Here is a 13068-nt window from a genome sequence, read left to right as displayed (position 1 = left end):
TTAACCTACCGTTAATTCGAATTCCATTATAACAGACAAAAGAGAAAGAAATGTCCTGGGGGGAATTTACTCATGTTGGGCACTTTCCTCCTTCAAAAGAAAAATACATTTTCCTCGCACACCTGCATTCCAATTTAGACCACCAGAATAAACTACTTTACTTTTACTTTTTGATTCCGCATATCAAATGCAACCATTTGTGCAAAAAGAAATATAATAATAATAGTAGAAATATTCTGCATTCCAATTTAGACCACCAGAATAAACGACTCTACGTTTTTTGATTCCGCTTATCAAATACAACCATTAGTGCAAAAAAATACAATAATAATAATTGTAGAAATATTATTAACATAATTAATGATGAACTGCACAGTTTTTGTTGGAGAGACAGCTTTCTGAGTTGTCCTATACCTGCATTAAATACATATTCAAAAGAAATTCTCATAAAAAATATACCTCTTCATTTGACAAGTTATAAGAAATTGTGTTGTCATTCGTAAGTCGATAACATAAATTCATATGTGTAACATGTGGCAGTTCATAGCAGTTCCGGCCTGTTCAGTTTTCCAACATCAAATTTAACATCGAAAATAGATCATTATTTAACAGACATTTAAAGCATTAACGCGTGGTCTGCATTTTACCACAATATTTTGGGCAAGACTTCATCAGAATCCTCCCGTAATGAAACTAACCACTTTAATCAACTGACACTTAAGCAAACGTTACCTAACGTTAATTCGAATCCCATTATAGCAGACAAAAGAGGAGGTAATTTCCTGACGGGAATGTTTTCATAAAGAATTAATACTACTCTATTCAAAAAAATAAAATAAAAACCCACTTTTAAGCCCAAAGTTCCTATGCAGTAAGCTACTAAACCACATTAAAGAAAGTGGTTAAAAAAGTCCAAAAGAGCTCGATAAATATGGTGCCAATCAGCACTAGGCATCAGTTGCAACAGAAACAATCGCATTTCATTGATCTGCTCTACTGCACACAAGCGCTCATTTAATCACTGAAAATGTGCATGCTGAAGTTCTGGAGCATCTGCGCGGTTCTGCTCTTCTTGGACCACTCCCTCTCACTGCAATGCAAATGGACGCAGTATAAACTGGGGAAACTAAATGCAGAGTGCATTCAGCTTCTGACCGACATGGTGAGGACAATTTAATATTCTATTGTCTCAATGGACTTCTCTGAGCTTTTTTGTGCCTATAATGGACACAATTCCCTTACAGGGCGGAAGTTTTCCAGCCGAGTGCCTGAAAGAAAACGTCAAACTCATGTTTCCAGAGGGTGCCTACGACACCACGAGCGAGCCTCAGGTAGTTTGGCAATCTCAGGAATTATATAAATGCAATATTTGATTATGTGAATATGATCCGATGCAAGCCAGGATTCAATCAACACTCATCCTTACCTTTGACGAATAGGCCAAAAAACAAATTCAAGAAGGCAACCATTTATATTGATGATGTGTAACGCGTAAAACGTTCCGATGCCACAATCAGCGACTTAGGAGCACAGAGTCCAAGTACGTTTATTTGTATTTCTGTTAGGAGAAATTATTATTTCAACAAAGCCTTAGGATATTTTATTTTGAAAGTGCGTGAAGAATTATACCGCTGTCGAAACTGTTTATTAGCTGTCATTTGTTTTACGCATATCCATCATTTATTTTCCAGAATTCTGATGTTGCATCAGTAGCATATGATGCTCTGAGAGACGTGGAAAAGATCTTCTACAATGACCTGTCTTCCACATCTTGGGATCCTGAAAAGCTTGAGCTCTTGAAAAATCTGCTGTCTCGTCAAACTGAAAACTTGGAGCAATGCGTAAGTACGCGGTCCTCACGGTGTATTGTATACACATCCTACACGCCTTCCTGCTTTCATTATCTTCTTTGTTTCATTAAGGTTGGAAGCAAGATGGCATCCACCGGGGATGGAACGCGTCCCTCAGACGACAACGGGAGGCTGAAGCCATACTTTGAAAGACTGAATACGCTTTTAAAAGAAAAGGTATCCAAACATGTTCATCCTAACATACAAATGTCAACTGCATTATCCTAGAAATGTGGCCTGTTTAACTGTTCCTGTGGAAATTTGCCCAAATATATATACTAATAACTGTCAATGCGCAATACCATTTTATTTTCATGAAAAATGAATTGAATTACGCATTAATATTGAAGCTGGACCTGTTTTCATCCAACGTTTCCTAGGGCCAGAGCGCATGCGCATGGGAGGTTGTGAGGAAGGAAGTTCGTCACAGCTTGGAGAAGCTCCAACAGTTTTTGGAAAGAAGAAAGAAACAGTGAGCGAAGCTACTCACCGGAGAACCACGGACTGATCCACAGAACACATGGGACTGCATCTGAACAAAATTCGTTTTGGGAAAACATTATGTGATCACTGATTTATTTATGTATTTATATTAATTTATTTTGTTATTTATTTGAAAATTATCTTATATAATCTATTTTGCTAATAAATTTTGAATACTTTTTCAAACTGTGGGATTTTGCTGCATATTATACACGAATGCATATTTCCTGCGTATATAGTATCCTCCAAAATGATTCACATCCTCGACAAAAACTAAGAAAAAAACACGAAATTCCGGAGCTGTATTTCCGCTCTGTGGAATGTGAAATATTCTACGTGAATGATTATCTAGAATGAACAGAAATGAAACTTTTGTCATGAATATATTACCAGACATGTCACACATATGCACAACCCTGGTTATGGTACTTGGGGCATCCTCCCTTTGCAACGACAACACGACGGGGTCATCTTATGTTGTGTTTAATGGGACTGGAAATCATATCGGAGGCACTGATCAATCCTCCACACATCATCATCCAAGATCATTTATATCCTTGGGTGTACACTTGCACACTGCTCTCCAATTCAAGTCTCTCCCGACGATTCATCAGGTTCAAGTCCGCAAACAGAGGTGGACATTGGAAAACACGAATAAATGATGCGGTTACCAGACATTGCCGAAAGGTCCAACCTAATGATAATTTATCTTTCCTGAATCGAGAATATCGTTTCTTCTCTAAAGGTTCATGATATTCACCGGATATTAGAAAACTGGCTATATCAGCATACTGGCTTTATCAGTGCTACTGTTGGAGAGATGAGTGTTTGTGGCCTATATTTTCTTGCCATGGCATTAGATATAGGCCACAAACACCCATCTCTCCAACAGTAGCACTTCATCTCCGATGCATCTCCACCTCTCCCACTTCTTTAGTGGTATCCTTGGCCCTTCATTTCCGAATCAATAGATTTTCTGGGCTTCCACGGTTCCTGTTGGTGACGGCCTGGTTACGTAGAGGAACCATTTCATTAAACTTTCCCTCCGCTAAGTGAAGCACAAGAACGTTTTATGAATTAAATATTTCGTAGAAATAATTGCCAAAAATAAAACAAACTGCACCAGATGCACCTTCTATCTGTTTTACGGTTAAGAAGTTCAGTTGAAAAACTCGAAAACGGAATCCCTGCGGTTTCTTCTTCGCTTTACTTTCCCTGATTCGCTCACTTTGGTTACATCTTAGGCTAGTAATTTTCCGCAAGTCCGCAAACGGAGGTAGACATTGGAAAACACTAATTAATTATGCGGGTTTTCGTTGAGTAAGATTCGCTACGAGACATATTGCTGAAAGGTCCAGTCTAATGATAAATTATCTTTCCTTAATCGAGAATGTTTTTTCTTCTCTTAAGGTTCATGGTATTTATCGGATATTGGAGAACGGGCTTCATCAGCATACATCTTCAATCGCAGTTTCGCACAAACAAGGACAATACCACATTTATAGTTCATATTTACATGCCATGACATTAGATATAGGCCACAAACACCCATCTCTCCAACTGTAGCATATCATCTCCGATGCATCTTCACCTCTCCCAGTTCTTTAATGGGATCCTTGGCCCTTCAAATTCGACTCGAGAAATCTTCTCCAACGGTTCATGGGCTTACACGGTTCCTGTTAGTGACGGCCTGGTTACGTAGAGGAACCATTTAATGAAACAAAGTTTCCCTCCGCTACCTGAAGCACAAGAACGTTTTATCAATAAAATATTTCATGGAAATAATGACCAAAAATAAAGCAAACTGCACCAGATGCACCTTCTATCTATTTTAAGGTTAAGAAGGGGAACTGAACAACTCGAAAAGGGATGCCCTGCGGTTTCTTTGGTGAACCTTCCCAGTTACGTTCACTTTCATGAAATATGTGTTCAATTCTTTCACTTTTCATACACATGTATCTTTAAAGTATAAAAACCGCAGGAGGACATGAATTCGGGAGTCAGACCACATTGCGGGAAGATCAAGGACAGTCTACCACAAAGGTAACGAATTATTGTTTAATATGCTTCATAGTCATTGCGCTTCATTTTCCAGGGCCCAATATTTGAATGTGACGATATTCGTTTGATACAGGTCATCCATCACATCATGAACATGACACCCGAGAACAGCGCCTGGCTATGCGCCCTGCTCTGTGTGTCACAGGTTTTGAGTGCGCCGATAAATTGTCGTCTGGATGGAACCCGAATTCAGACCTGCTACAATCTTCTAAAAGACATGGTACATTTTAAAACATGTATTTTCATATCCTCTCTGAAGTTTGCTGACATGAAGAAAGACTTATTGGTCCTCCTTTCCCCGTCTTTCTATTTTAGGGGGGCACTTTCCCAGGAGAATGCATCAATGAGAATGTCCTCATAACTTTTCCAGGGTCCGCTTTTGCGTCCAATGGAACCGCTGAGGTAAGAGCGCGCTCTCAAACCTGCGGCCTTCACCTGAGGCTGAGGGAACGAACATGTCGCATTTAAGTCCACCTGCACCGCGCTCTTCCATCATGATGATCCCTTTCCCCACCACAGCAGAACGACAACGTCCGGACTGCCGTTTAACTCTGCACAGCATCAACTCCCTGTTTGAAAACCACGACTTACCGACGGAGTGGGATGAATCTAAGTTAAACAACTTCCAAAATATCATCAACGGCCTGGTTGAAAAAAACAAATGCGTAAGTGACCACTAAAATACTGAAATGTATTAACTATAGCTATTCCGTATATATTGAGGCTACATTTGTTAGCTGTAGGCGTCACATATTTTGATCATTCGTGAAATTGCCATTAACCTCCTGAGACCAATGCAGGAGGAGGAAAAAAATACATAATACAAGTATCTTGGATGCAATCATAATATATATTTTACTTTTAGTCCTCGTTTGAGGTTCAATAGGAAATTTGCCATCTTTAATAATTTATCTGGGTCCAGATCCACGATTGTATTTGAAGGTTGATAGTGAAAATACAATAGGCACTTAAGTCTGCTGTAATCTGTATGAAATAAGGATAAAAATAATAATGATTGTGTTCGGTGGGTCATGGATGATTATTTCAGGTGGGACGAAGCAAGCCAGAGAGTGACGGTTCTGACCACACCGACGTCTCTGCCAGAACTGCGACACTCAGAGATTATTTTGAGAGACTGGCAGCGGTTTTACAAGAGAAGGTATGGTCGAAAGAATAAGAAACCACCACAAAATCATACATTCACCAAACATTTGACTTCATTCCCAATTAAACCAGTCTTGTTACAGTGAAAAAAGTGAGACGTTAGATCAACTTGAAAAAACCGAATTCACTCAACAGATCAACGTGGGATTTTTGAACACACGTCCGTGTCTAGACATAAGGACAACACATTTTCTGTTGCTTTCAACACAGTCTGTTAAAAATTCAATTTGTAACACGTGAATTGTATATTTGTATCATACAAGTAGTAACTTCAACACAAAATGTGTTTCAAGGAGCAGAAGAGTATAGTAACACAACAAGTGTGTGGAAAATGCATTTTGAGAGTGTTCAATGGCCACATTTAAAATCTTTCATCCGAGACAACTAGGTTCCATTTAAGTACGTATACTCGTTCATTTTGATTCAATTTAACTAAGTTGAGTCCAATTCGAGTTTTCAGTGATACAGAAAATATTAACGGTCTCTCCTCTCTCCTCAGAACTCTTTCTGCGCGTGGGAAGTCGTGCGGAAGGAGCTTGTCCGCACCCTGCTTTTCATCCTCGAACAAAAGTCAGACAGCTTGCTTTGGCCGAAATGAACATGAGCTCCATGGATCTGACATCGACAGTGCCTTCAGTATTAATTTGAATATTCATGAATTTATTTATTGATTTATGTATTATTTTATTTATTCGTACAAACACGCGAAACATATTTTCTTCTGAATTCATATATTTATTTCCATTAATGTAAAACGTGTTTTCTACTGTATTTATTTATTTCTTATTTATTTGCAAAATCTTTTATGTTTACAAAAGTTAATAAAGTGCATGAATTTCATTGTGAAGAGCCTGCTTTGTCATTGTTCTCACGGTGTGCGGTTGCCTGCAGAGCGGAAACATGAGCTCATGCCTGTATGACAGCCTAGAGATGCCATTTTGAGAGCGGAAGGACATTCTCAAATTGTCACTCATTTTTCCATCATATAATTCATTTCAGATACTCATAATAGAAAAAAAAAAAAAAGATCAATGAAATAACATAAGTGTCTTCGTACGGGAGCTAAGTTTCAGCACGATGAACAGTTTACAGGAACAAAGCTACACACGTCATATTTTAGTTGCCATCTACTCTTCTATGCCGCAGAACCCTCGATTCTGCAGAAAAGGATGGGTCACTTCAAATGCAGATACTTTTTGGGGAAATATGAATGAAAACCATAGGGAAAATTGATGCTGTCGCGCACAACTCTCCATGAAGTTGCGAAGAGGGAGTCAACTCGCTCCGATTCCTTGAATTTGGGCAAACCTTCTCTCCATATCTTTTAAAAAAGCACGTGGGGGAAACGCAAGAGCAATGCACAAATATTTGTTATGTACGGTCCAGGGAACCCAGACGCAGACCACAGGATAATCCAAAAGAGTAGTTTTAATGTCCAGTAGTCACAAGCCAAGAGATCCAAAACACAGCCAAAAACGAAAAGCAAAAGAATAGTCGAAAAGACAAGCGAGAGGTCAAAATCCAGAAAATCACAGGGCGAAGGTACAGCAGGGCAAACGCAAAGTCGAAGTCAAGGCAAGTCAAGGCAAGTCAAGGCAAGGCAAGGCAAAGCGGTGTCTTTCAAGAATCTCTATAACAAGGCTTACAAACAATCGGCACTTATCAAGATCAACGTTCTGAAAACGAAGCACACTGAGACTGAGGTTTAAATACAAGAGGGAAGGTGACAATCTAGGCGGGGCAGAGGAAAAGGTGGGCTAAACAAATGGACAACAGGTGGGGAAACACAATAGGGTAATGACATAATAACGGGAGGTAGACGAAAACGCGGACTGGACGCACGAAACAAAACATGCAAAACATACGGCTCCGGATTAGGGAGTAGACATTTGCTTAGTTAGAAGACGTAGTGATAGTTAGAGACAGGTGCGAACACTTCGCTGAAACTAAACGAGTCATCAGGGATAGCATAGGGAGGCGGAGTTATAGAACAGAGCAGAAATACTAAGAGATAGCGTTAGTGAGTTAGTTTCGTGAATATTTCTAAACTACCCAATAAAAGTGATTGTTAGTTAGTTAGTTAGTTAGTTAGACAGACAGTAAGTGTATTAATCGGACTAGTACTGTACAAAACCTAGATTAGTAGTAGTTAGTAAGAATCAAACAACATTAACTATCAAGAAAAAGCAGGATATATATGAGATTGAAATAGTATATCACCTTAGGCATGATTTGTGTTAAACATTGATACAAGACCAATCCCTTCCTATCACTTAAAAAGAGGCTCACTGGCATGTGTTGAAGTTTGATCAAAATGCCCTTATTGAAAACCAGGAATGATGAAGTTTGATTTAAATACTTTCATTAAAACTGTGAAATGGTTAGAATATAGAATCATGTGCAAAAATACCTTTCCCTAAATGTTACTATATATCTATATACTATATTTCAAATGCTGTTTAGTACTACAATGATACACCGTAATGTTTGAAGAATCATTTTTAATGATGTTAAAATTATTAAGTCAGTCCTCACTGTGTGTCTGTTAAAACACATTGAGCTGCAAAGTACAGTTTGTTTTATGAAAGTGCAGAGGACACATAATCAGGAGAACACAGACTCCCCAGATTAATCTGTTTTATTTTAAACTAAAGATTTTTTAATGAGCAAATATTGACTCTGAATATTTCTTCAACATCATTGTTGCCAATACAAATTCACCCACGTAAAAGGGACGAGGAGGAAAAGAGACAAAAAATATTTCCTCAACATATGTTGACCCTCTGCTTGTGTTTATTGTGCTTAAATTCCGGTTTAAAAATAAGTACAATAATTAAAACTCATTGGTTGAAAATTTGCGCAATGGGTAGCACTGCCGCCTCACAACAAGGAGGTCCTGGGTTCGAATCCCCGTCGGCCGGGGCCTCTCTGTGTGGAGTTTGCATTTTCTCCCGGTGTTCACGTGGGTTTCCTCCCACAGTCCAAAGACATGCAGGTTAGGCTGATTGAAGAGTCTAAATTGCCTGTGGGTATGAGTGTGTGAGTGAATAGTGTGTGTGTGCCCTGCGATGGACTGGCGACCTGTCCAGGGTGTATTCCTGCCATTCGCCCAATGTATGCTGGGATAGGCTCCAGCCCCCCTGCGACCCTGTTCAGGATAAGCCGGTTAGGATAATGAATGAATGAATGAATGAATGAATGAATGAATGGTTGAATGGTTGGAAATTGGTTCTAATTGCCACAGCCAATGGGGTGGCACGTCAGCGCGTTCATAGAGAAGGGGCAGGGATAATGTGTGTTGTTTTCTGAGGGCGCTGTTGCTACTGCAATTCCTCTCTTTAACATTGGATGTCCGAAATTACCAATTGTACCTTTAATTTGAGCGTATTTACAGCCATATCGGGTGATCAATGTGGGAATTACATGCCTTTTTCATACATTGAAAGGCCGAAAAGTAATTGTTGAACAGTTGGCTTCTCAGCCGTTTCTGATTAGTCAGGTGAATTCAATAGCTTCCTTGGTGCAGTTATAAGAACGCTTTCTGTATCTAGCCTTGATTCTCGGCTTCTGATTGTCTTTGAGGTCTGTGATTGGAGATTGTCAGAATGAGGGCCAGAGTTGTGCCAATGACAGTCAAGGAAGCCCGTTGTCATCCGGGTAGAGTATTACTCAAACTACAGGATATGATCGCAAAATACGAAATCTCAAGAGAAGTTTAAACATTTACGCGTGGTCCGCATTTTACCACAATATTTTGGGCAGGACTTCATCAGAATCCTCGCGTAATGAAACTAACCACTTTAATCAACTGACACTTAACCTAACGTTAATTCGAATCCCATTATAGCAGTCAAAAGAGAAAGAAATGTCCTGGGGGGAATTTACTCATGTTGGGCACTTTCCTTCTTCAATAGAAAAATACATTTTCCTCGCACACCTGCATTCCAATTTAGACCACCAGAATAAACTACTTTACTTTTACTTTTTGATTCCGCATATCAAATGCAACCATTTGTGCAAAAAGAAATATAATAATAATAGTAGAAATATTCTGCATTCTAATTTACACCACCAGAATAAATAACTTTTCTTATTTTAATAACTGTATAAATAGTATGAATATTTTTAATATAATGACAATATCATGATAACCTGCACAATGTCTGCTGGGGAAAAAGCTTTCGGAGTTGTCCAATACTTGTTTTAAATACAAATCTCAGAAAAATATACCTCAGAAATACACAAGTTATGAGAAATTGTGTTCTCATTCGTAAGACGATAACTTACATACATATGAGTTACATTTGTGAATTCATAGAAGATCCGGCCTGTTCAGTTTTCCAACATCTAATTTAACGTCGAAAAGAAATGATTGTTTAAATGACCTTATTGAAGGAATTCAAAGGGATTCTTAAAAATTAATTCAACGTCGGGTGTCTATTCATATATAGTAGAAATATTATTCACATAATTAATGATGAACTGCACAGTTTTTGCTGGAGAGACAGCTTTCTGAGTTGTCCTATACCTGCATTAAATACAAATTCAAAAGAAATTCTCATAAAAAAATATACCTCTTAATTTGACAAGTTATGAGAAATTGTGTTCCCATTGGTAAGTCGATAACATAAATTCATATTAGTTACATATGGCAGTTCATAGCAGATGGGGCCTGTTCAGTTTTCCAACATCAAATTTAACATCGAAAATATATCATGATTTAACAGACATTTAAAGCACTAACGCGTGGTCTGCATTTTAACACAATATTTTGGGCAGGACTTCATCAGAATCCTCGCGTAATGAAACTAACCACTTTAATCAACTGACACTTAAGCAAACGTTACCTAACGTTAATTCGAATCCCATTATAGCAGACAAAAGAGAAAGTAATTTCCTCACGGGAATGTTTTAATTAATAATTAATACTACTCTATTCATAAAAAATAAAAAAAGTATTTTCCACTTTTAACCCCAAAGATCCCACGCAGTAAGCTACTAAACCACATTAAAGAAAGTGGTTAAAAAAGTCCAAAAGAGCTCGATAAATATGGTGCCAAGCACTAGGCATAGGCATCAGTTGCAACAGATACAATCGCATTTCATTGATCTGCTCAACTGCACACAAGCGCTAATTTAATCACTGAAAATGTGTATGCTGAAGTTCTGGAGCATCTGCGCGGTTCTGCTCTTCTTGGACCACTCCCTCTCACTGCAATGCAAATGGACGCAGTATAAACTGGGGAAACTAAATGCAGAATGCATTCAGCTTCTGACCGACATGGTGAGGACAATTTAATATTCTATTGTCTCAATGGACTTCTCTGAGCTTTTCTGTGCCTATAATGGACACAATTCCCTTACAGGGCGGAAGTTTTCCAGCCGAGTGCCTGAAAGAAAACGTCAAACTCATGTTTCCAGAGGGTGCCTACGACACCACGAGCGAGCCTCAGGTAGTTTGGCAATCTCAGTAATTATATAAATGGAATATATGATTATGTGAATATGATCCGATGCAAGCCAGGATTCAATCAACACTCATCCTTAACTTTGACGAATAGGCCAATAAACAAATTCAAGAAGGCAACCATTTATATTGATGATGTTTAACGCGTAAAACGTTCCGATGGCACCATTCGCTAAGCTACTTAGGACAAATTATTTTAACAAAGCCTTAGGCTATTTTATTGTGAAAGTGCGTGAAGAATTATACCGCTGTCGAAACTGTTAGCTGTAATTTGTTTTACGCATATCCATCATTTGTTTTCCAGAATTCTGATGCTGCATCAGTAGCATATGATGCTCTGAGAGACGTGGAAAAGATCTTCTACAATGACCTGTCTTCCACAACTTGGGATCCTGAAAAGCTTGAGCTCTTGAAAAATCTGCTGTCGCGTCAAACAGAAAACTTGGAGCAATGCGTAAGTACGCGGTTCTCACGGTGTATTGTATACACATCCTACACGCCTTCCTGCTTTCATTATCTTCTTTGTCTCATTAAGGTTGGAAGCAAGATGACATCCACCGGGGATGGAACGCGTCCCTCAGACGACAACGGGAGGCTGAAGCCATACTTTGAAAGACTGAATACGCTTTTAAAAGAAAAGGTATCCAAACACGTTCATCCTAACAGACAAATGTCAACTGCATTATCCTAGAAATGTGGCCTGTTTAACTGTTCCTGTGGAAATTCACGCATATATACTAATAACTGTCAATGCGCAATACCATTTTATTTTCATGAAAAATAAATTCAATTAGGCTTTAATATTGAAGCTGGACCTGTTTTCATCAAACTTTTCTTAGAGCCAGAGCGCATGCGCATGGGAGGTTGTGAGGAAGGAAGTTCGTCACAGCTTGGAGAAGCTCCAACAGTTTTTGGAAAGAAGAAAGAAACAGTGAGCGAAGCTACTCACCGGAGAACCACGGACTGATCCACAGAACACATGGGACTGCATCTGAACAAAATTCGTTTTGGGAAAACATTATTTGATCACTGATTTATTTATGTATTTATATTAATTAATTTTGTTATTTATTTGAAAATTATCTTATATAATCTATTTTGCTAATAAATTTTGAATACTTTTTCAAACTGTGGGATTTTGCTGCATATTATACACTAATGCATATTTCCTGCTTCTATTGTATCCTCCAAAATGATTCACATCCTCGACAAAAAGTAAGAAAAAACAATGAAAGTACGGAGCTGTATTTCAGCTCTGTGGAATGTGAAATATTCTACGTGAATGATTATGTAGAATGAACAGAAATTGAACTCTTCTCAAGTCATGAATATAATACCGGACATGTCACAGATTTGCACAACCCTGGTTATGGTACTTGGGGCATCCTCCTTTTGCAAAGACAACACGACGGGGTCATCTTATATTGTGTTTAATGGGACTGGAAAACATATCGGAGGAACTGATCAATCCTCCACACTCATCATCATTAAAGACCATTTATATCCTTCGGTGTACACTTGCACACTGCTCTCCAAATCATCAGGTTAAAGTCCGCAAACGGAGGTGGACACGAACACTAATTAATTATTCGGTTTTCGTTGAGTAAGATACGCTACCAGACATATTGCTGAAAGGTCCAGTCTAATTATAATTTATCTTTCCTTAATAGAGAATGTTTTTTCTTCTCTTAAGGTTCATGATATGTATCGGATATTGGAGAACGGACTTTATCAGCATACATCTTCAATCGCAATGTCGCACAAACAAGGACAATACCACATTTATAGTTCATATTTACATGCCATGACATTAGATATAGGCCACAAACACCCATCTCTCCAACTGTAGCATATCATCTCCGGTGCATCTTCACCTCTCCCAGTTCTTTCATGGGATCCTTGGCCCTTCAAATTCGACTCGAGAAACCTTCTCCAACGGTTCATGGGCTTACACGGTTCCTGTTAGTGACGGCCTGGTTACGTAGAGGAACCAGTTAATGAAATAAAGTTTCCCTCCGCTACGTGAAGCACAAGAACGTTTTA

At 38.7% G+C, this 13068-nt stretch overlaps 2 protein-coding genes and 1 pseudogene across 2 annotated transcripts; all 3 read left to right on the top strand.

Annotated features, from left to right (window-relative positions):
* The first annotated feature begins 1027 nt into the window (after positions 1 to 1027).
* LOC133114945 (interferon a3-like) lies at positions 1028 to 2326 on the top strand. The gene is made up of 5 exons (XM_061224640.1): positions 1028 to 1162; positions 1245 to 1331; positions 1692 to 1841; positions 1923 to 2027; positions 2231 to 2326. The coding sequence occupies exons 1-5, from the start codon at positions 1028 to 1030 to the stop codon at positions 2324 to 2326; spliced, it is 573 nt and encodes a 190-aa protein (XP_061080624.1).
* A 2162-nt stretch (positions 2327 to 4488) lies between these two features.
* On the top strand, positions 4489 to 6156 carry LOC133113935 (interferon alpha-4-like; annotated as a pseudogene).
* Positions 6157 to 10707: 4551 nt separating this feature from the next.
* LOC133114944 (interferon a3-like) lies at positions 10708 to 11960 on the top strand. The gene is made up of 5 exons (XM_061224638.1): positions 10708 to 10842; positions 10925 to 11011; positions 11330 to 11479; positions 11561 to 11665; positions 11865 to 11960. Exons 1-5 carry the CDS (start codon positions 10708 to 10710, stop codon positions 11958 to 11960), a joined length of 573 nt encoding a protein of 190 aa, XP_061080622.1.
* Positions 11961 to 13068: the final 1108 nt, after the last annotated feature.

Source organism: Conger conger, chromosome 16, assembly GCF_963514075.1.
Source record: "Conger conger chromosome 16, fConCon1.1, whole genome shotgun sequence".
Lineage (NCBI taxonomy): Eukaryota > Metazoa > Chordata > Actinopteri > Anguilliformes > Congridae > Conger > Conger conger.
This window is presented reverse-complemented; position numbering and strand designations above follow the sequence as displayed.